Source organism: Heterodontus francisci, chromosome 15 (assembly GCF_036365525.1).
Source record: "Heterodontus francisci isolate sHetFra1 chromosome 15, sHetFra1.hap1, whole genome shotgun sequence".
NCBI lineage: Eukaryota > Metazoa > Chordata > Chondrichthyes > Heterodontiformes > Heterodontidae > Heterodontus > Heterodontus francisci.
This window is the reverse complement of record NC_090385.1, coordinates 52,632,514-52,653,876: the sequence shown is the minus strand read 5'-3', so window position 1 is coordinate 52,653,876 and position 21,363 is coordinate 52,632,514. Positions and strand designations below refer to the sequence as shown.

At 44.5% G+C, this 21,363-nt stretch overlaps 1 protein-coding gene across 5 annotated transcripts in view; it reads right to left on the bottom strand.

The window, feature by feature from the left end:
- Positions 1 to 21,363, bottom strand: part of LOC137377653 (H(+)/Cl(-) exchange transporter 5) — a 125,664-nt gene that overhangs the window by 18,641 nt on the left and 85,660 nt on the right. For all 5 annotated transcript variants that reach the window (XM_068047544.1, XM_068047545.1, XM_068047548.1 and 2 more), the window contains 4 exons: positions 21,035 to 21,134; positions 9,655 to 9,842; positions 8,503 to 8,625; positions 3,751 to 3,957 (listed from right to left, as the gene is read on the bottom strand). In XM_068047544.1, coding sequence (XP_067903645.1) covers positions 3,751 to 3,957; positions 8,503 to 8,625; positions 9,655 to 9,842; positions 21,035 to 21,134 — 618 coding nt within the window. The remainder of the gene's footprint in view (positions 1 to 3,750; positions 3,958 to 8,502; positions 8,626 to 9,654; positions 9,843 to 21,034; positions 21,135 to 21,363) is intronic.

Sequence of the window (21,363 nt, the reverse complement as noted above, 5' to 3'; positions counted from 1 at the left end):
GTGGTGCTTTATAGTCAATGTTTTGAGACAGTTAAAATTCTGTCATCATAATTGAGGTGGCTGAGAGATTTGGGCAAGGATTAAATATTCTGATTAAAAATATGCATTTATTTTCATACATCAGCACTCAAAGAATGGGTGGAAAGCACACAACCAAATGCCCAAATGTGCACTGTATTTTGGTTACATTTGGCTACAATGGGGAAAGATCAAGTATCAGTCATGCAATGCCAAGCACTTTGATTCCAAACTCTGTCTTAAATACTCTTTTATCTCCAGCTATTGTGTATGTTGACTTTCAAAAGGTATTCAATAAAGTGCAACATAATAGACTTGTTAGCAAAATTAAAGCTCATGGGATTAAAGGGGCAGTGGCAGAGTGGATATGAAATTAGTTGCGAGACAGAAAGCAGAGTAGTAGTGAACAGTTGTTTTTCGAACTGAAGAATGGGCGGCACAGTGGCGCATTGGTTAGCACCGCAGCCTCACAGCTCCAACGACCCGGGTTCAGTTCTGGGTACTGCCTGTGCGGAGTTTGCAAGTTCTCCCTATGACCATGTGGGTTTCCGCCGGGTGCTCCAGTTTCCTCCCACAGCCAAAGACTTGCAGGTTGATAGGTAAATTGTCCATTATAAATTGCCCCTAGTGTAGGTAGGTGGTAGGAGAATGGTGGGCATGTGGTAGGGAATATGGGATAAATGTAGGATTAGTATAAATGGGTGGTTGTTGGTCAACACAGACTCGGTGGGCCGAAGGGCCTGTTTCAGTGCTGTATCTATAAATAAATAAAAAATAAAATAAAAAAAGAAGTAAACAGTGATGTCCCCCAGGGGTCAGTATTAGGACACTGCTCATTTTGGTATATATTAATAATATGGACTTGGATCTAGAGGGCATAATGCTTGGAAATGTAGTAAACACAAAGGAGGACAGTAGTAGATTCTGGGAGGACACAGACAGATGCGAAATGGGCAGACATATGGCAAATGAAATTTATGCAGAGATGTAAATTGATGCATTTTGGAAGGAAAAATGACGAAAGGCAATATGAACTAAATTATATAATTTTAAAAGGGGTGCAAGGACAGAGGATTTGGGCTTCACATACATAAATCCTTGAAGGTGGCAGGACAAGTCGCTAAAGCTGTAAAAGAAAAAGTGATTCTTGACTTTATAAATTGAAGCACAGAGTACAAAAGCAAAGAAGTTATGCTAAATCTTTATAAAATCACTAGTTAGACCTCAGCTAGAGTACTGTATGCAATTCTGGGCACCACATTTTAGAAGGAATGTCAAGACCTGGGAGAGGCTGCATAGGAAACCTATTAGAATGGTACTAGGGATGTGGGGGGTTTCAGCTATCTGTAGAGAAGCTAGGATTGTTCTCCTTAGAGCAGAGAAGGGAGATTTAATACAGGTTTTCTAAATAATGAGGTGTTTTGATACAGTAGATAGGGAGAAACTGTTTTCACTTGCAGGAGGGTCAGTAACCAGAGGACACAAATTGAAAATAATCGGCAAAAAAGCTGGGGGGGGGGGGGGGAGGCGGGGGGAGATGAGAATTTTATTATGCAGTGAGTTATGATGATCTGGAATGCATTACCTGAAAGGGCGGTGAAAGCAGATTCAATAAGAACTTTCAAAAGGAAACTGGATCTCTACTTAAAAAGAAAAACATTGCAGGGCTGTTGGGAAAAGGCAGAACAGCGAGATTGATTGGTAGCTCTTTTGGAGAGCCATCACAGACATGATGGGCCAAATGGCCTCTTTCTGTGCTGATTCTACTAAGCCTCCATCATGTCCATAACTTTTACATTACACTTAAAAATAGTTTTCATAAAATTTAATGCAATATCCAGTAAATAAGCTATGTCAATTTTTATTTATTGCATGTCCATATACTGTAGTGCATTGTTTGCCAGTAATTGAAGAACTACTACAGTATTGTAAATGCTAGGATTTGCAATTCTTTGGGTGTAGTGTCCCTTTTAAAGGTTACACAGCTTTGTACTGTCATATGAACATACCCATACCACAGTGAAGGGACTTCCCTTCCTCCCATTAGGGCAGCACTTTTACTTTGATGGTTTTTTTACCTTCATTAAACACCATGAAATTGAGAAACAAATTGGCACTTCATCCACATTTCTCAAACTGACCCAGTTCAGAGTAGCATTTTCGTACACTAGTTACTGCTCCTGAAAATTCCCTTTTAAAGTGGTGTTGAGTGGGGGGGGTGGGGGTGGAACAGCAAGAAAAAAAAGCTTGAAGGCACAGATTTGCAATGCAGACACGAATTACCCCAGCTCCTTGTTTTGAAGTCTTCTGGAGATGTTAACTGTATTATGTAATGTAAATTCAAAAGTCATATTTGAGACTCCACATCTGGCCACAATCTAGTCCCAATCTCCATCACTCTCTCTCTCTCACCCTCAAGAATTTGTATTGCACTTATTTTTGCCAAGTCCAGTCCTTCATACATTTTTCATTAGTTTTTGTTCCCATGGAGCTAAATTTTCATTGTTTCTACATGATCATTTTTGCACTCTGAGCCACATTCATAACTTTTCCTCTGTGCACATAATGGGGCAGTTGTGTTATGCAGCACTTACTGATTGTTATTATGCTCACTTCCAATTCTCACCTCTTGACGCCTTTCTTTGTGCTATTCTGTGTTTTTAATACATTTTTGGTAAATTTGTACTGCTCATTAAGACATCAATACTGGCAAATTGAGCATGCTCACTTTACTCAACAAGAAGTAACATCAAGCATTCCTTAATCTGGTACAGCAAAAGCAATAAAATTCCCTTTTACTCTGTTACAACAATGTGTCTTGATTCTCCTCCTTCCCAGCCTAACTTCAAAATAAGTCCTGACCCCACCCGCCACATTGCCCCCCACTGCAGAGTCGTATTTATATTTTCCACAAATTATCCTTGTGGCCTGAATGAAAATACCAATTCATTGCTCAATATTTGACAGTTCTATGCAGGGGCCAAAACCACATGGAACAGTTAGACTGGCCAAATTCAGTAGGACTTTAACACTTAATGTGCCAAAAGGTCCAGGAAAATTATCATCTTTCTGAGCAGGACAGATTTTCAAGCTTTCAGCTTAAATTGGGATGCTTAAAACCACTTCCCTCCCCCTCCCCTCCCCCCCCCCCCCAACTAATATTACAGTAATAGTCACTCAACTATCAGGAGTTATTTTTGTATTAACAGTCAATTCACTTTTACACAATTTTATAGGAAAGTAACAAACTTTGCCCAGCTGGTTTTCACTCATTTCTAGTGCTTTTGTGCCAGGAAGAGCCATGTAGTCTGTTAATATGCCTTTGTTATCTCCTGAATTTACTTTTCCAATACTCTTCTGGCTTTTCTCCATTCACCACCCTCCGAATTCTTCAGCTGATTGAAACTCTGTTATCTGTGTCCTATCCCACACTAGGTTCCACTCAGGCATCACTCCTACCCTTATTGAATTACATTGGCTCCTGATCCTCCAATGTCTGAAATTTAAAATCTGCATATTCATGTTGAAATCCCTTCAAGACATCTCCCTTACCTCTCTCTAAAATCTCTTCCAGCCCTGTAGCTCCCCTTGAACTCTATGTTCCTTTGACTGGTCTTTTGAACTTTGCTCCCTGTCTTTGCCAGACCGTTAACAGCTGTGTTAAGCTGCCTAGAATGAATACTGCAACAACACTGGTGAAATAATTCTAATTACACATCCACATCCACTTACCTCTCTCCTCTTGGCTTCATTTTTCCTATATTTTGTACACAGATGACAGACAATATTGCCGCAGCAGCAGGCCACATGTACTAGAGGGCCTTCCTTTCCAAGGCTGAGGCCTGAAGACACAGCCAAAACCAGGGTGACGGTCTTAATAATCAGGGTCCACTTTCCTAGGTAGCCCCTAATGATAAAACCACTTAATATGGTTTTAATCTGAAAGCAAATGACAAAACAGTTATACATATCATACAAAAGCAAAATACTACAAATTTTTTTTTTCATTCATGGGATGTGGGTGTCACTGGCTATGCCAGCATTTGTTGCTCATCCCTAATTGCCCTTGAGAAGGTGGTGGTGAGCTGCCTTCTTGAACTGCTGCAGTCCATGTGAGGTAGGTACACCCACAGTGCTGTTAGGAAGGGAGTTCCAGGATTTTGACCCAGCGACAGTGAAGGAACGACGATATAGTCCCAAGTCAGGACGGTGTGTGACTTGGATGGGAACTTGCAGGTGGTGATGTTCCCATGCATCTGCTGCTCTTGTCCTTCAAGGTGGTAGAGGTCGCGGGTTTGGAAGGTGCTGTCTGAGGATCCTTGGTGCGTTGCTGCAGTGCATCTTGTAGATGGTACACACTGCTGCCACTGTGCGTCAGTGGTGGAGGGAGTGAATGTTTGTGGATGGTGTGCCAATCAAGCGGGCTGCTTTGTCCTGGATGGCGTCGAGCATCTTGAGTGCTGTTGGAGCTACACCCATCCAGGCAAGTGGACAGTATTCCATCACACTCCTGACTTGTGCCTTGTAGATGGTGGACAGGCTTTGGGGAGTCAGGAGGTGAGTTACTTGCCGCAGGATTCCTAGCCTCTGACCTGCTCTTGTAGCCACGGTATTTATACGGCTACTCCAGTTCAGCTTCTGGTCAATGGAAGCCCCTAGGATGTTGTTGTGGCTATGTACTCTATATCTGTGTAGCATGATCTTGGAGAAACACTGTAAAATAGTTTTACTGGCACCAGTTTTAAGGCACCAAGACTCACCTAGAGAGGAAATGTTGCTGGGTAACTGACCTCTATATTTGATCTTGGTGGTATTCAAAGAGTGACTGGTAGCAGGACATATGCCACATCTACTTCATGTTTGGCTGCATGTTGGCTGACCCTAAGCTTGCCCATACAAGCTAACTGTCCCATTATTGGCCGGTATGTATCTTCTGCCAATACCAGGCCAGTTTGCCAAATTGACTTTTCTTTAACGATGCATGTGCATGATTCATACGTTTGTAAGTATTTTATAAAGTTATGTTTACAACCTCTGATTAACTGCACCGGTGCCAGTCTTGAAAATGCATAGTTTTCCATATTTGACAAATCAAACCCTCAGTATATATGGAATTGATTTGGCAGTAAGGGAAACAGCACATACTGCAAAACCACTTGCCCTTTATGTTGTCTTATGCTAAGTGGGTTGCAGCTATACCTTCTTCCAGGTGTCTATCAATAACACCTCATAATTGTTGCGATGTGCATGAAACTGGCCCCAGCTGAATGTTTCACCGGTTTTTCCCCTCTCAGTGGTAAATGGCCAATTCATTTGCTCCCTGTTACAAGAGAGGAGGGCGGAGAGAGGAGGGGGAAACCCTGTTGAGACAGAAGATCAGCCATGATTTTACTGAATGGCCGAGAAGCCATGAGGGGCCATATGGTCTAATCCTGCTCCTATTTCTTATGTTCTTATGGTGCAGGTGGGTGGGAGGAGCAATGCCATGGCCCCGCGGGGGACCAGTAGACCCTCAAAAGGCAGCGCAAGCAGGTGGCCAGGAAGGTCAAATCTCGCAGTCTGAACCTGAGGATCACAGTGGCAAGAGGTCTAATGGCCTCATATGGGTGGTCAACATCAGTGAATGCATACATAGGAAATAGGAGCAGTAGGCCATTCAACTCCTCAATCCTGCTCCGCCATTCAACTAGCTCATGGCTGATCTTCTACCTCAATGCCATTTTCCCACACTATCCCCATATCCCTTGATATCTTTAATATCTAGAAATCTATCGATCTCTGTCTTGAACATACTCAATGACTGAGCCTCCACAGCCCTCTTGGGTAGAGAATTTCACAGATTTACCACCCGCTGAGTGAAGAAATTTCTCCTCGTCTCAGTCTTAAATGGCCTACCCCCCATTTTGAGACTGTGTCCCCTGGTTCCAGACCCCCCCAGCCAGGGGAAACATCCTTCCTGCATCTACCCTGTCGAGCCCTGTGAGAATTTTGTATCGTTCAATGGGATCACCTCTCATTCTTCTATACGCTAGATAATACAGGCCCAGTCTCCTCATAGGACAATCCCACCATCCCAGGAATTAGTCAGGTGAACCTTTGCTGCATTCCCTCTAAGGCAAGTATATCCTTCCTTAGGTAAGGAAACCAAAACTGTACACAGTACTCCAGGTGCGGTCTCACCAAGGTTCTATACAATTGCAGCAAGACTTCTTTATTCCTGTACTCAAATACTCTTGCAAAAAAAAGCCAACATACAATTTGCCTTCTTAATTGCTTGCTGCATCTGCATGTTAACTTTCAGTGACTTATGAACAAGGACACCCAGGTCCCTTTGGACATCAACACTTCCCAATCTCTCAACATTTAAGAAATACTCTGCATTTCTGTTTTTCCTACCAAAGTGGATAACTTCACATTTTTCCACATCATATTCCATCTGCCATGTTCTTGCCCACTCACGTAGCCTGTCAAAATCCCCCTGAAGCCTCTTTGCCTCTTCCTCACATTCCCACCTAGTTTTGTGTCATCGGCAAACTTGGAAATATCACATTTGGTCCCCACATCCAAATCACTGATATAGATTGTGAATAGCTGGGGCCCAAGCACTGATCCTTGCGGTATCCCCCACTAGTCACAGCCTGACAACGTGAGAATGACCTGTTTATTCCTACTCACCGTTTTCTGTCCATTAATCAATTCTCAATCCATGCCAGTATATTACTCCCAATCCTACGTACTCCAATTTTGTTTACTAACCTATGTGGGACCTTATCGAAAGGCTTCTGAAAATTAAAATACACTGCATACACTGGTTCCCCCTTATCTACTCTGCTAATTACATCCTCAAAAAACTCTAACAGGTTTGTTAACATTATTTCCCTTTCATAAATCCATGTTGACTCTGCACAATCCTACCATTACTTTCTAAGTGTCCAGTTATAAAATCCTTTAGAATAGATTCTAGCATTTTCCCTACTACTGATGTCAGGCTAACAGGCCTATAGTTCGTCGTTTTCTCTCTCCCTCCTTTCTTAAATAGTGGGGTTACATTTGCTACCTTCCAATCTTTAGGAACCGTTTCAAAATCTATAGAATTTTGGAAGATGATCACTAATGCATCCACCATCTCTACAGCCACCTCTTTCAACACTCTGGGATGTAGAACATCAGATCTAGGGGATTTATCAACTTTCAGTCCCATTAATTTCTCCAGTACTACTTTTTTAATCATGCTAATTTCTTTCAGTTCCTCATTCTTGCTAGTCCTTTGGCTCTTTAGTATTTCTGGGTCTTTTTTTTGTATCATCCTCCATGAAGACAGACACAAAGTATTTGTTTAGTTTCACCGCCATTTCCCTTTCTCCATTATACATTCCCCTGTCTCTGCCTGTAATGGGCCCACATTTGTCTTTGCTAATCTTTTCCTTGTTACATACCTATAGAAGCTTTTACAGTTCTTTTTTATGTTCCTTGCTAGTTTACTTTTATATTCTACTTTCTCTTTATCAGTTTCTTGGTCCTCCTTTGCTGAATTCTAAAATGCTCCCAATCCTCAGGCTTACTACTTTTTTGGGGCAACTTTATAAGCCTCTTCTTTTGATCTAATACAATCTTTAACTTCTCTTGTTAGCCCTGGTTGGATTACCTTTCCTACTGGGTTTTTGTGCCTCAAAGGAAAGTAAATTTCTTGTAAACCAAGTATTAATTCTTTAAATGCTAGCCATTCCCTGTCTACTGTAATACCTTTTAATGTAGTTTCCCAATCTACCACAGTCAACTTGCCACTCATACCTTCGTAGTTTCCTTTGTTTAGATTTAAGGCCCTAGTTTCAGATTGAACTACATCACTTTCAAACTTAATGTAAAATTCTATCATATTATGGTCACTCTTCCCTACAGACTCCTTTACAACACACGCAGGCATTGCCAGGACCTGCATTGTCCAATTTAGGTATCCTGGTGTCACATCAGCTGATTGGGCTGCGTGATGCTGGGAAAGCGCAGTTTCCACATGTTCGAGCGCAAGCAGGGGACGCAGCCGCATGCACCCATATCAATGATGAATTGATGAATGCCATGCAGGTTGTGTATGTAGCAGTCCATGGTATTGCCTTCTTCTAGGGATTCAAGGTAAGCTTAGCAGTGTTACTCAAATGAATTTTACAGCCATAGATTTTTTGGGGGATACGTGTTAAGCATTGATACTCTTTTTATACTAAAGTAATTTCCCCCAATTTTTATGAGGCTTAAAACAACCCAAAAAAAATCCCAGGAATATTTTTTTCGAAGTTAAAACCAGCAATAAGAACAACTAATCAAATAAGGATGAGCAAAAGAAACAATTGGTATTTTGGCTAAAAAAAAAACCTGAATCACTAGGGGACGACGAACTACAGAATAATTTTAAATACACTTTTAGTTGTAACCTAGCACCAGCTGTGAAAGAAATCACATTTTCCCCAAAAATAAACTTTTCAGACTTACCTCTGGAATTCCAGATCCACAGGCATAAGGTGCAAATACTCGCACCAAAGATACAGCCAGGAAAGCGAAAGCCAAGGCACAGCTAACATACATGAAGTAATTCAATACGTATGCACCAGCTCCCTAGAACAGTCAACGCAACATAAACATTATAATACATTTCACATGTTTTAATAGGACATTGTCAATAAATAATCATTACAGATTTACATTTAAACCTCAGTTAATGTAGACACAGAATATATAGTAAAATTGAGTATTTCCAGAACATAGTCATTACATGAACATATCATAGCTAATTATTCCATTTGTTGCACTGCATACAATGAGTTTTTTTGGAAGAATGGACTAATACAGATACAATTACAGTTTTAGTATTTTGCATTCACAATCATTTTCTTAATTTAAACAAAATTTAAGGCAAACCATTTTTTGTAACAGTATAAAGTCAATGATGAAATTTTGAAAATTTTTTGGTTGTTACAGCCCAATAGGCACAACTCATATCATTGAACAGTCAAGCAGATTCATTAATGTAACCGAGTGTCTCCTAATGTAATGGGCTGTGTGGTGACTCTTTGCTCCAGCTAGTCATTATTGCATTGACCTCCCAAATAGATTTATCCAGGTTTCAATCCCAGGAATGCTTGCTATTGTAATTCACCTACACAACTGCTATTTTATGACTCAGGCATTTAAATCTTTTGAGCAAGAGTCTCAGACATTTTCTTTAGAAACACTGGACTATTTACAAAAGTGTAAGCTTGAGAAATATTAATTTCAGTACAGAAACTATTTGGGACTCCAGGGAATATACGCCAAGAGTTCTAACTTCCCATTCATTTGCAGTATCATAAACATTGTCAATGTGTACAGAAGCAGTGGCTGAGCTTTCAGAGTCATTGGCTCCCAAACCACCATTCACTCTGCTGGAGGAGAATCATCAAAACCAGCTATTGATCTAATTTCTCAAATTGCCTAGAAGGAATTCTCTGAATATTAGTTAGGGATGTTACTTTTCCAGAAAATTATCATCTATTTCAAAAGAAAATACAACATGCACAACTTTATTGGGTGGGCGAAATAACTTTTGGGGGAAGTCGAAGGTTATGGACTGACAAAAAAAAAAAGAAAATAAAGATATCTAATTACTTCTGACTGGTCGAGAAACAGCTCTGACCAAGATTTCCATTGTGGGCATTTATTTCGCTGTTCAAAAGTGGTCTCATTGGATGGCCAGCAACAATGTTCATGGTTGTACCAGAAACCCACTAAACAGACACCTTCTTTCAGATCTGTCATCCAGTGAGAAGCCATATCGATCAAACCAGCAATGGCACCTAGACATAAGATAGTGTACATGATTATTTTAAATGGTAGCGAGGGGATTGTTTGTATACTTTAGCTATTGAATCCGTTCCCTTCCCCCATGTATTAACCTTCCGCAGGCTTCAAATATTTTGCAAGAGAAATATATTTGCTGGGAAGAACATAGTGAGAAAAAAGGATGAAATTAACTAGAACAAAAATGGTAAAAATAGACAACTATAGGCCAGCAATTGGAAATATTTAATCAAACAAAATAAGTAAAAATATTTTCATTCCAATAAAGAAAAAACAACTGTAGCAAAGGTTAATGGATATGTAGGGAAAAAGATCAAATTTTAAGTTAAAACAACATTTAGCAGTTACAGTGCAGATGACAGAAAAGAAAGCCAAAACAATGTGAAGAATACAGGAAAAATTAAACAAGGCTATAAAAGCAAAGTGGAAAAAGAAAAGGACAATTCTAAAGTACATTAGTAGTCAGAAGGTGGTCAAGGTAGGATTATGGTTACTAAGAAATGAAGGAGGAAAGCTAGTAGTGGACTGTGAGGGAATGGCACTAATACGAAGTAAATATTTTGCTATGGTTTTCATAGAGAAGGTGCACACTGAAATTGTAGAACCAGTGTTGCTAAGTATAGAAGAGTTAGTCAAAGGTACTAATTACGTTTCTGAAACTCAAGACAGAAAAATCATGAGGCCCTGCTGGTTAACTAGCGAGGCTCCTGAGGGATGCAGCAGGAGCAGTAAGGTTCACATTTCCAAAACAAGAAGACAAAGACAATTATGCCAGAGGACTGGGCTGTTACGAATGGGGTTCCCAAAACTGCACAAAATACTCCAACTGAGGCCCAACTGTGGTCTTGTGTAACAACACCTCCTTATTTTTGTATTGTACAAAACCAATAATTCTTATGGCCTTATCTATTTTTATTGCCAGCTTTAATGACCTGTGCATCTCCACACCCCATGGCCCTCTTCTCCTCTACTCCAAATGGAATATTACTTCTAAGTTGTACTTCCTTACTGTATTCATACCAAAATGCATTACTTATTTTAAATTAAATTGCATCTGTCACATTTCTGCACACACTCTTAATGGACCAAACTGCAGAATGGAAAGTTGTGCCAAAGGTTGGCAAATATGATGACAATCTTCAAAAAAGATAGGGGTACACAGGAAATCACAAACCTGTTAAGTTTTACTTCATTTGTTGGCAAATTACTAGAATCTATAATATGGGTCAAAATTTCTAAGTAGTTGGAGAAACATGAGCTCATCAGGGTTGTGCCTGATCAATCTTTGAAATAGGTGAGAAAAAAGGAAATGTAATGGATGTGGTTTTTATAGATTTTCAAAAAGCATTTAGTAAGAGGCTTATAGAAAAGATAATTTCACATGGAATTAACAGGAATAAAGCTATATGGATAGAGATGACTGGAGGGCAGAAAGCAAAAAGGATTAGAAAAATGTAGTGAACAGTGTTCTAGAAACATAGGAACAAATAGTAGGCCATTTAGCCCCTTAGGCCTGTTCTGCCATTCGATGAGATCATGGCCAATCTGTGACCTAACTCCATATCCCTTGATTCCTTTGTTTACCAGAAATCCATCAACCTCAGATTTAAAGTTATCAACTGCTGTTTGCGGAGGAAAGTTCCAAACTTCTACCAGCCTTTGCATGTTTCTTAACTTCACTCCTGACTAACGTTTTGGCTATTCCCCTATTCCAAGATTCCCCAACCAGTGGAAATAATTTCTCTCTATCTACCCCATCAGTTCCCTTTAATATCTTGAAAACTTCAATCAAATTACCTTACAATCTTTGAAATTTGAAGGAATACAACCCTAGTTTCTGTAATCTCTCCTTGTAATTTAAACCTTGGAATCCAAGTATCATTCTGGTAAATCTACGTTTCATTTCCTTCAAGGTTAAAATATCCTTCCTGGGGTCTGGTACCCAGAATTGCTCACATTACTCCAGGTGTGGTCTAACCAGGGATTTGTACATCTGTATCATGACTTCTAACCCCTTGTATTCAAATTCTCTAGATATAAACGTCAACATTCCATTAGTCTATTTGTTCATTTTTTGTACCTATTTATGACATTTTAATGATCTATGTGCATTGATCCCAAGTCTGTACAGACCTCCAGTGCTTCTAACTTTTCACCATTTAGAAAATACACTGATCTATCCTTTTTAGGTCCAAAGCAGATGACCTCACACTGGCCTAAATTGAAATCCACTTGCCACATTTTTGTCCATACATTTAATCTATTAACATCTTTGTAATTTTATGCTACCATCTACACTGCTCATAACGTCACCTATCTTTGTGCCATCAGCAAATTTACAAATGTAGCTCTCTATCCTGTCATCTAAAACTATTAATAAATAGAGAATAGTTGAGGCACCAATGCAGATCCGACCAATTAAAGTATCTGCCCTTAATTCCTACCCTCTGTCTCCTGCTGCTCTGCCAATCCGTTAACTAGGGTCAATATTTTGCTCTCAATTCCATGAGCTTCAAACATTTCCCTATCCATATCTTTAGTTACCTCTTCAAAAAATGCAATCAGGTTTGTCATGCATGACCTATACTTTACAAACAGAGATTGGCACCAACAGGTTGCACCACTGACATTTGACAAAATTATTGACTCAGCCACGGACATGGGGGCAATTAATTTGTATATAAAATGTATAGGCAACTTAATGCCATCAAATCACAGTCCGATTTAAAACACATTTCTCCATAGGAAATAAAGTAGCTAAGCATACAAACAACAATGGAGAGCAGCTCAACTGTATTAGCTAGCTAGCAAGGATTAGCCAGCTGTATTACTGTATTAGCTAGTATGCAATGCCAACGAGAATTACTTTTGATGACAGAATAGAGCTAGCTACATCATGTGTTAATGTTGTGTGAGCATGTAGCTAGCCACATTACAATTTCTGTCCTACTTAGGGGACCAGTGAACAAATTTTGGAAAGATAAAGGCATTAGAAATTAATCTTACTTTTAGACAAAACAACAAAAATGTGCATTTTTGTGAACAAGCTTTAAATAAGACGACTAATTTATTAACTTACTTTCTCATCACTATGTTGACCACCAATTTGATAAGAGAGATGGCATTGTTTTGCTTGCACAAGTAACTGCCTGCAGACATGGCGTAGCGTTGCAGAGTATTCCGGATAGATGTACATCAGTCAGGGGTGATCGTCATCTCTTTCGCTCCCTTCTGTGTGTGTGTAGGTGTCTCTCCTCCCCCCTCCCTCTGGCTCTCTCTCTCTCCCTCCCCTCTCTGGCTGTTTCTCTCTCTCTCTCTCTTCCCCCCCACTTCCCCCTCTGTCTGCCTCTCTCCGCTCCCCCTCTCTGTCTCTGGCTGGCTCTCTCTCTCACTCTCTCTCTTCCCCCCACCCCCCGACTTCCCTCTCTGTCTGCCTCTCCTCCCCTCTCTCTCTCTCTCCGTCTGCCTCCTCCCCTCTCTCTCTCCCCGTCTGCCTCTCCTCCCCTCTCTCTCTCCCCGTCTGCCTCTCCTCCCCTCTCTCTCTCCCCGTCTGCCTCTCCTCCCCTCTCTCTCTCTGTCTGCCTCTCCTCCCCTCTCTCTCTCTCTGTCTGCCTCTCCTCCCCTCTCTCTCTCTCTGTCTGCCTCTCCTCCCCTCTCTCTCTCTCTGTCTGCCTCTCCTCCCCTCTCTCTCTCTCTGTCTGCCTCTCCTCCCCTCTCTCTCTCTCTGTCTGCCTCTCCTCCCCTCTCTCTCTCTCTCTCTGTCTGTCTGCCTCTCCTCCCCTCTCTCTCTCTGTCTGCCTCTCCTCCCCTCTCTCTCTCTCTCTCTGTCTGCCTCACCTCCCCTCTCTCTCTCTCTCTATCTGCCTCTCCTCCCTCTCTCTCTCCGTCTGCCTCTCCTCCCCTCTCTCTCTCTCTGTCTGCCTCTCCTCCCCTCTCTCTCTGTCTGCCTCTCCTCCCCTCTCTCTCTCTCTGTCTGCCTCTCCTCCCCTCTCTCTCTCTCTGTCTGCCTCTCCTCCCCTCTCTCTCTCTCTGTCTGCCTCTCCTCCCCTCTCTCTCTCTCTCTATCTGCCTCTCCTCCCCTCTCTCTCTCCGTCTGCCTCTCCTCCCCTCTCTCTCTCTCTCTCTCTCTCTCTCTCTGTCTGCCTCTCCTCCCCTCTCTCTCTCTCTGTCTGCCTCTCCTCCCCTCTCTCTCTCTCTGTCTGCCTCTCCTCCCCTCTCTCTCTCTCTCTCTGTCTGCCTCTCCTCCCCTCTCTCTCTCCGTCTGCGTCTGCCTCTCCTCCCCTCTCTCTCTCTCTCTCTCTCTCTCTCTGTCTGCCTCTCCTCCCCTCTCTCTCTCTCTGTCTGCCTCTCCTCCCCTCTCTCTCTCTCTCCGTCTGCCTCTCCTCCCCTCTCTCTCTCTCTCCGTCTGCCTCTCCTCCCCTCTCTCTCTCTCTCCGTCTGCCTCTCCTCCCCTCTCTCTCTCTCTCCGTCTGCCTCTCCTCCCCTCTCTCTCTCTCTCCGTCTGCCTCTCCTCCCCTCTCTCTCTCTCTCCGTCTGCCTCTCCTCCCCTCTCTCTCTCTCTCCGTCTGCCTCTCCTCCCCTCTCTCTCTCTCTCCGTCTGCCTCTCCTCCCCTCTCTCTCTCTCTCCGTCTGCCTCTCCTCCCCTCTCTCTCTCTCTCCGTCTGCCTCTCCTCCCCTCTCTCTCTCTCTCCGTCTGCCTCTCCTCCCCTCTCTCTCTCTCTCCGTCTGCCTCTCCTCCCCTCTCTCTCTCTCTCCGTCTGCCTCTCCTCCCCTCTCTCTCTCTCTCCGTCTGCCTCTCCTCCCCTCTCTCTCTCTCTCCGTCTGCCTCTCCTCCCCTCTCTCTCTCTCTCCGTCTGCCTCTCCTCCCCTCTCTCTCTCTCTCCGTCTGCCTCTCCTCCCCTCTCTCTCTCTCTCCGTCTGCCTCTCCTCCCCTCTCTCTCTCTCTCCGTCTGCCTCTCCTCCCCTCTCTCTCTCTCTCCGTCTGCCTCTCCTCCCCTCTCTCTCTCTCTCCGTCTGCCTCTCCTCCCCTCTCTCTCTCTCCGTCTGCCTCTCCTCCCCTCTCCCTCTCTCTCCGTCTGCCTCTCCTCCCCTCTCTCTCTCTCCGTCTGCCTCTCCTCCCCTCTCTCTCTCTCCGTCTGCCTCTCCTCCCCTCTCTCTCTCTCCGTCTGCCTCTCCTCCCCTCTCTCTCTCACCGTCTGCCTCTCCTCCCTCTCTCTCTCTCTCCGTCTGCCTCTCCTCCCTCTCTCTCTCTCCGTCTGCCTCTCCTCCCTCTCTCTCTCTCACCGTCTGCCTCTCCTCCCTCTCTCTCTCTCTCCGTCTGCCTCTCCTCCCCTCTCTCTCTCCGTCTGCCTCTCCTCCCCTCTCTCTCTCTCCGTCTGCCTCTCCTCCCCTCTCTCTCTCCGTCTGCCTCTCCTCCCCTCTCTCTCTCCGTCTGCCTCTCCTCCCCTCTCTCTCTCCGTCTGCCTCTCCTCCCCTCTCTCTCTCCGTCTGCCTCTCCTCCCCTCTCTCTCTCCGTCTGCCTCTCCTCCCCTCTCTCTCTCCGTCTGCCTCTCCTCCCCTCTCTCTCTCCGTCTGCCTCTCCTCCCCTCTCTCTCTCCGTCTGCCTCTCCTCCCCTCTCTCTCTCTCCGTCTGCCTCTCCTCCCCTCTCTCTCTCCGTCTGCCTCTCCTCCCCTCTCTCTCTCCGTCTGCCTCTCCTCCCCTCTCTCTCTCCGTCTGCCTCTCCTCCCCTCTCTCTCTCCGTCTGCCTCTCCTCCCCTCTCTCTCTCCGTCTGCCTCTCCTCCCCTCTCTCTCTCCGTCTGCCTCTCCTCCCCTCTCTCTCTCCGTCTGCCTCTCCTCCCCTCTCTCTCTCCGTCTGCCTCTCCTCCCCTCTCTCTCTCCGTCTGCCTCTCCTCCCCTCTCTCTCTCCGTCTGCCTCTCCTCCCCTCTCTCTCTCCGTCTGCCTCTCCTCCCCTCTCTCTCTCCGTCTGCCTCTCCTCCCCTCTCTCTCTCCGTCTGCCTCTCCTCCCCTCTCTCTCTCCGTCTGCCTCTCCTCCCCTCTCTCTCTCCGTCTGCCTCTCCTCCCCTCTCTCTCTCCGTCTGCCTCTCCTCCCCTCTCTCTCTCCGTCTGCCTCTCCTCCCCTCTCTCTCTCCGTCTGCCTCTCCTCCCCTCTCTCTCTCCGTCTGCCTCTCCTCCCCTCTCTCTCTCCGTCTGCCTCTCCTCCCCTCTCTCTCTCCGTCTGCCTCTCCTCCCCTCTCTCTCTCCGTCTGCCTCTCCTCCCCTCTCTCTCTCCGTCTGCCTCTCCTCCCCTCTCTCTCTCCGTCTGCCTCTCCTCCCCTCTCTCTCTCCGTCTGCCTCTCCTCCCCTCTCTCTCTCCGTCTGCCTCTCCTCCCCTCTCTCTCTCTCCGTCTGCCTCTCCTCCCCTCTCTCTCTCTCCGTCTGCCTCTCCTCCCCTCTCTCTCTCCGTCTGCCTCTCCTCCCCTCTCTCTCTCCGTCTGCCTCTCCTCCCCTCTCTCTCTCCGTCTGCCTCTCCTCCCCTCTCTCTCTCCGTCTGCCTCTCCTCCCCTCTCTCTCTCCGTCTGCCTCTCCTCCCCTCTCTCTCTCCGTCTGCCTCTCCTCCCCTCTCTCTCTCCGTCTGCCTCTCCTCCCCTCTCTCTCTCCGTCTGCCTCTCCTCCCCTCTCTCTCTCCGTCTGCCTCTCCTCCCCTCTCTCTCTCCGTCTGCCTCTCCTCCCCTCTCTCTCTCCGTCTGCCTCTCCTCCCCTCTCTCTCTCCGTCTGCCTCTCCTCCCCTCTCTCTCTCCGTCTGCCTCTCCTCCCCTCTCTCTCTCCGTCTGCCTCTCCTCCCCTCTCTCTCTCCGTCTGCCTCTCCTCCCCTCTCTCTCTCCGTCTGCCTCTCCTCCCCTCTCTCTCTCCCCGTCTGCCTCTCCTCCCCTCTCTCTCTCCCCCCGTCTGCCTCTCCTCCCCTCTCTCTCTCCCCCCTCTCCCTCTGTCTCTCTTCCCCCTCCCCCCCCACTGTCTCTCTTCCCCCCCCACCCCTGTCTATTTCTCTCTCCCCCTACCCCCCTCCTCCCTTTGTGTCTCCCCCACTATGGTCCCTGGGCTCGTGATGGTTTAAAGGGTTCCTGACTCTCTCTTTCTCTCTCTCTGTACTCAAAGGCATTGAAAGGAATGCAAAGGTAGGGAGGTTATGCTTCAGCTATACAGGGTATTGGTGAGACCATATCTGGAGTACTGTGTACAGTACTGGTCTCCTTATTTAAGGAAGAATGTAAATGCATTGAAGATAGTACAGAGGAGGTTTACTAGACTAATACCTGGAATGGGCGGGCTGTCTTATGAGGAAAGATTGGACAGGCTAGGCTTGTATCTGCTGGAATTTAGAAGAGTAAGAGGCAACTTGATTGAAACATACAAGATCCTGAAGGGTCTTGACAGGGTGGATGTGGAAAGGAGGTTTCCCTTGCGGGAGAATCTAGAACTAGGGGTCACTGTTTAAAAATAAGGGGTCGCCTATCTCTCAGAGGGTCATGAATCTTTAGAATTCTCTTCCTCAAAAGGCGGTGGAAGCAGTCTTTAAATATTTTTAAGGCAGAGGTAGATAGATTGTTGATAAGCAAGGGGATGGAAGGTTATCGGGGGTAGGTGGAAATATGGAGTAATCAGTTCAGCCATGAACTTATTGAATGGCGAAGCAGGCTCGAAGGGCAGAGTGGCATACTCCTGCTCCTAATTCATATGTCCGTACGTACTCCCTCAGTGCCGCTCCAACTCACGCCTCTGGCTGTATGCTGGCCTGCTTCCTGCTCTCCCGTCGGCCTCTCTCTCCCTCTCCCCACAGCAGCCATTCCCATTCACTCATTCGCTTGCTGCCTGTACCACCCAAAAATAGCAGGAGTGGCCGATCGCAGTGCGCCTGCACTGCAAACCGCCAATCAGCGCTCACCCCGTCTAGGCAGTCACAGATAGTGATCAATCACAGACCGGTATCTGCCACCCATTAGACACAGGTCCTGCCTACCCCTTTCGCCTGATGTACACTTTAATAGAAGAGCCACCAATCAAAGACAAGCTACGCCCCTCCTCCAATAGCTATTGGCCAGAGATCCTGCCATCAACCAAAGCCGAGCCACAGGCAGGCCACTGTCAGTCACACAGGATTAGTGGGCCGGATTGGAACCTTTGGCGGGCTGGATTCTGGCCTGTTGGCAGTATGTTAGGCAACCACATTCCAGGACCTAGCCCGATGCCCCGATGATCCTGGTCCTTTCTAATTACTTTCGCTCCTGGTAACTTTGAATGTCTTGCTCCAAGCCTTTAAATTTGTGTTTTAAAATATCTAGCCTCAAAACTTTTACCACAGGAAAGTTACCGACCCCTGTTTACAAAAACATGCTGGTCTCAGCTGAAAATTTTCAAGGCGTTCAGACATCCTATCCTTAATTACAGATTCTAGTAATTTCCTGACAACAGGTGTTGGGCTAACTGTTCTATAATTCCCTGGTTTTCCTCTGTCACCTATCTTAAATAGTGGAGTGACATATGCAATTTTCCAATTTCTGACTCGAGAGAACTTTGGAAAATAATAGGGCATCTGCAAAGTTCTCAGCTACTCCTCTTAAAAACATGGGATGAAAACCTCTGGTCTTGAGGATTTGTCCCTTGTTGGAGCCATTAGTTTCTTCATTACTGGTAATTTGCTTATATTAATTATGGTGAGTCCCTGTCCATTATTCAATATTAGCTTCCTTGGGTATCCAGGATATTATCCTATTCCTCTAAAATAAATATTGATGCAAACTAATTATTTAACATAGGTTCAGGTGGAGCCAGTTCCTTTCGGTCCCAGTACTGGTGCCAGCTTCCCATGAAAAGGAACCCCCCTTTCCTAAGCTGCTCCTTCAGCCACATGTTTACCTCCCTAATCTGCTTATCCCTTTGCCAGTTTGTGCATGGCTCAGTTAATAATCAACAGATTATAACCCTTGAGGTCCTGTTTTTTAGTTTATCTCCTAGCACTGTCTGAATCAGACCTTTTGCCTGCTGTTTCCTAGGTTGTTGATCCCAACATGGACCACAATGACCAAAATCCTTTCAGCTGGTTCGAGATGTCCCTCACCAGATAAGCAGCATACCAGATCTCGATCCTGTTTACAATGGATGCTCCCCATCACCCTAATTATTGAATTCCTTGCAAATGCCACATTATGCTTCCCCTCTGCCTTCCTTTGAAAAGCCTTCTGGTCCAAGCTGTTATAGTTAGCATCCTGGTTGTCCCTCCAAAAGTCTTGAACTTTATCTTCAAAGGTAGCAAGTACATTGCACCTGTCGGATAGGATCGGTTTCTGTCTCACCTAGATTCCCCTTACTTTGTACACTATTGATTACACTAACTCTGTTCTGAACCTGCACCTCTGTATGAGATATGCCCAAGATCTGGAACAAACTCACCAGGTACTCCTCCCCCTCCCTTATGTGTCAGAGTGTCTCTAACTTGCACTCCAGCTCAGTGACTCTGAGCCAGAGATTTGAGGTAAAGACATCTACTGCAGACATGCTTGCTCGGTACAGCCTCCTGCCACAAACTCCCACATACTGCAGTCCAGACACACAATCTGCTCTGCCATTTCTGAGTCTATAGTTAGTTATTTATAGATAAAATGTATTTTGTTTCTTTTTAGCTTTAAGGCTATTTAACTGTTCAGCCAACACGAAACACAAACTCTAACCACTAAAATAGAACACTAACCAACAAACTATCTGCACTAACCACCAAAAATACTAACCAACAAACTAAGTACTTATCTAATTTACCCGTGCTACTCCACAGGGGTCTGTGTTAGGGCTGCAAATAAATGATCTGGAATTGAGGGAACAACATTGAAATTTGTAACAACAGCAAATTGTGAGAGATTACAGGAGGATATGAATAGGCTAGCAAGCTTTCCAGACAGGTGGCAGATGCAGTTCAATTTAGAAAAATGATTAAGAATAGAAGTACACCTTAAAAGGAAAAACTTTAATTGGAGTTGAGGAACTGAGGTCCTTGGTGTACATATACACAGGTAATTAAAATGTGGTAGTGCATGTAGATAAGGCCATAAATATCCTTGGATTTGCAAACAAAAAACTAGATGACTCATGGAAAAAAGAACAACTGGCTCAGAACTGATGACTAAATGATCTGTTCCTGTGTTGGAACATCCTGAGATTCCAAATTATGGGTCCTGGATCAGCAGGTACGGAGAAAACTCTATCTAGGATCACTGGATAATCTATGGCAGATGAAGCAGATCGGCAACCTATTCCTCGGCCTATGGCAATCTGTAACTTTTTGTTAAGTGCGGGAGATTAGGTCAGGTGAACCAATCTGTTGATCTTTCCTCATTCCTTATGGGTTAATGCCAAGCCTCATGTACTGGCTAAGATTAGAAACTCACCATGTTCAAATCTGGAGCTTCCCTTTACATAGTTTTTAAAAAATCATAATGCAATAAAACCTCAAACAATTAAGTTCAAGATCCTTTTTTGGTGCTTTTTCTTTAGTACTTCCATTTAAACAATAAGCACCAACATCATGCCAGGAGTAATAAAATAAAAGCAAAATACTGCAGATGCTGTAAACCTGAAATAACGACAAGAAATGCTGGAAATACTCAGCAGGTCTGGCAGCATCTGTGGAGAGAGAAGCAGAGTTAACGTTTCAGGTCAGTGACCCTTCATCAGAAGGGTGTAGTGGCATAGTGGTTCTGATGAAGGGTCACTGACCTGAAATGTTAACTCTGCTTCTCTCTCCACAGATGCTGCCATACCTGCTGAGTATTTCCAGCATTTCTTGTTTTTATTTCATGCCAGGAGTAGCTAGCTCAGCTGGGAAGATTCAGAGATTATCAGTTTGAAGGAAGTGAATTTTACACAGATGAGATGCCATGATCTCTGAAATGTTCTAGATCGATAACTGTTTGTATGGACATTAATGCAACTGCTTATCATCAGGATATGTAATTACTTCAGCTAACTAACAAAGACACAGATTATTTTTAAAAAGGCTGTTCCTGTTAATAATTCATTGAAACTCATTTCTCAGCCTGGTCTTTAAATCCAGCATATCTGATCCATTCCTCTCTTCAAAAGATACAAGATTTTCATCCCATAATTAAGGTGTTCTGATGCAATTACTTGCAACAAAAAACAATTACGTCTTTCTTCATACCTGCCATAAGCCCAACCAGTAGCATCACCAGCCACCCGGAGAAGGCATCACTCAAACCTTTAATGAGTGCCCACAATGATTCTTTACTTTTGCTTGTAATCTGGAAAAAGAAGCAGTACAATCAGAAAGCAATAGTTTTCTAAAGTCTCCAACTTGTATGAAAGATGTCACTGCATACCATCAGTACAGAGTAAGCTTTGCCTTGAGTTGAGCAGAAATGGCAAGTGTGGGGAGGTGGTGGCTTAGTGGTAATGTCACTAGACTAGTAATCCAGAGCCCCAGGCTTATGCTCTGGGGACATGGGTTCAAATCCAACCATGGCAGAAGGT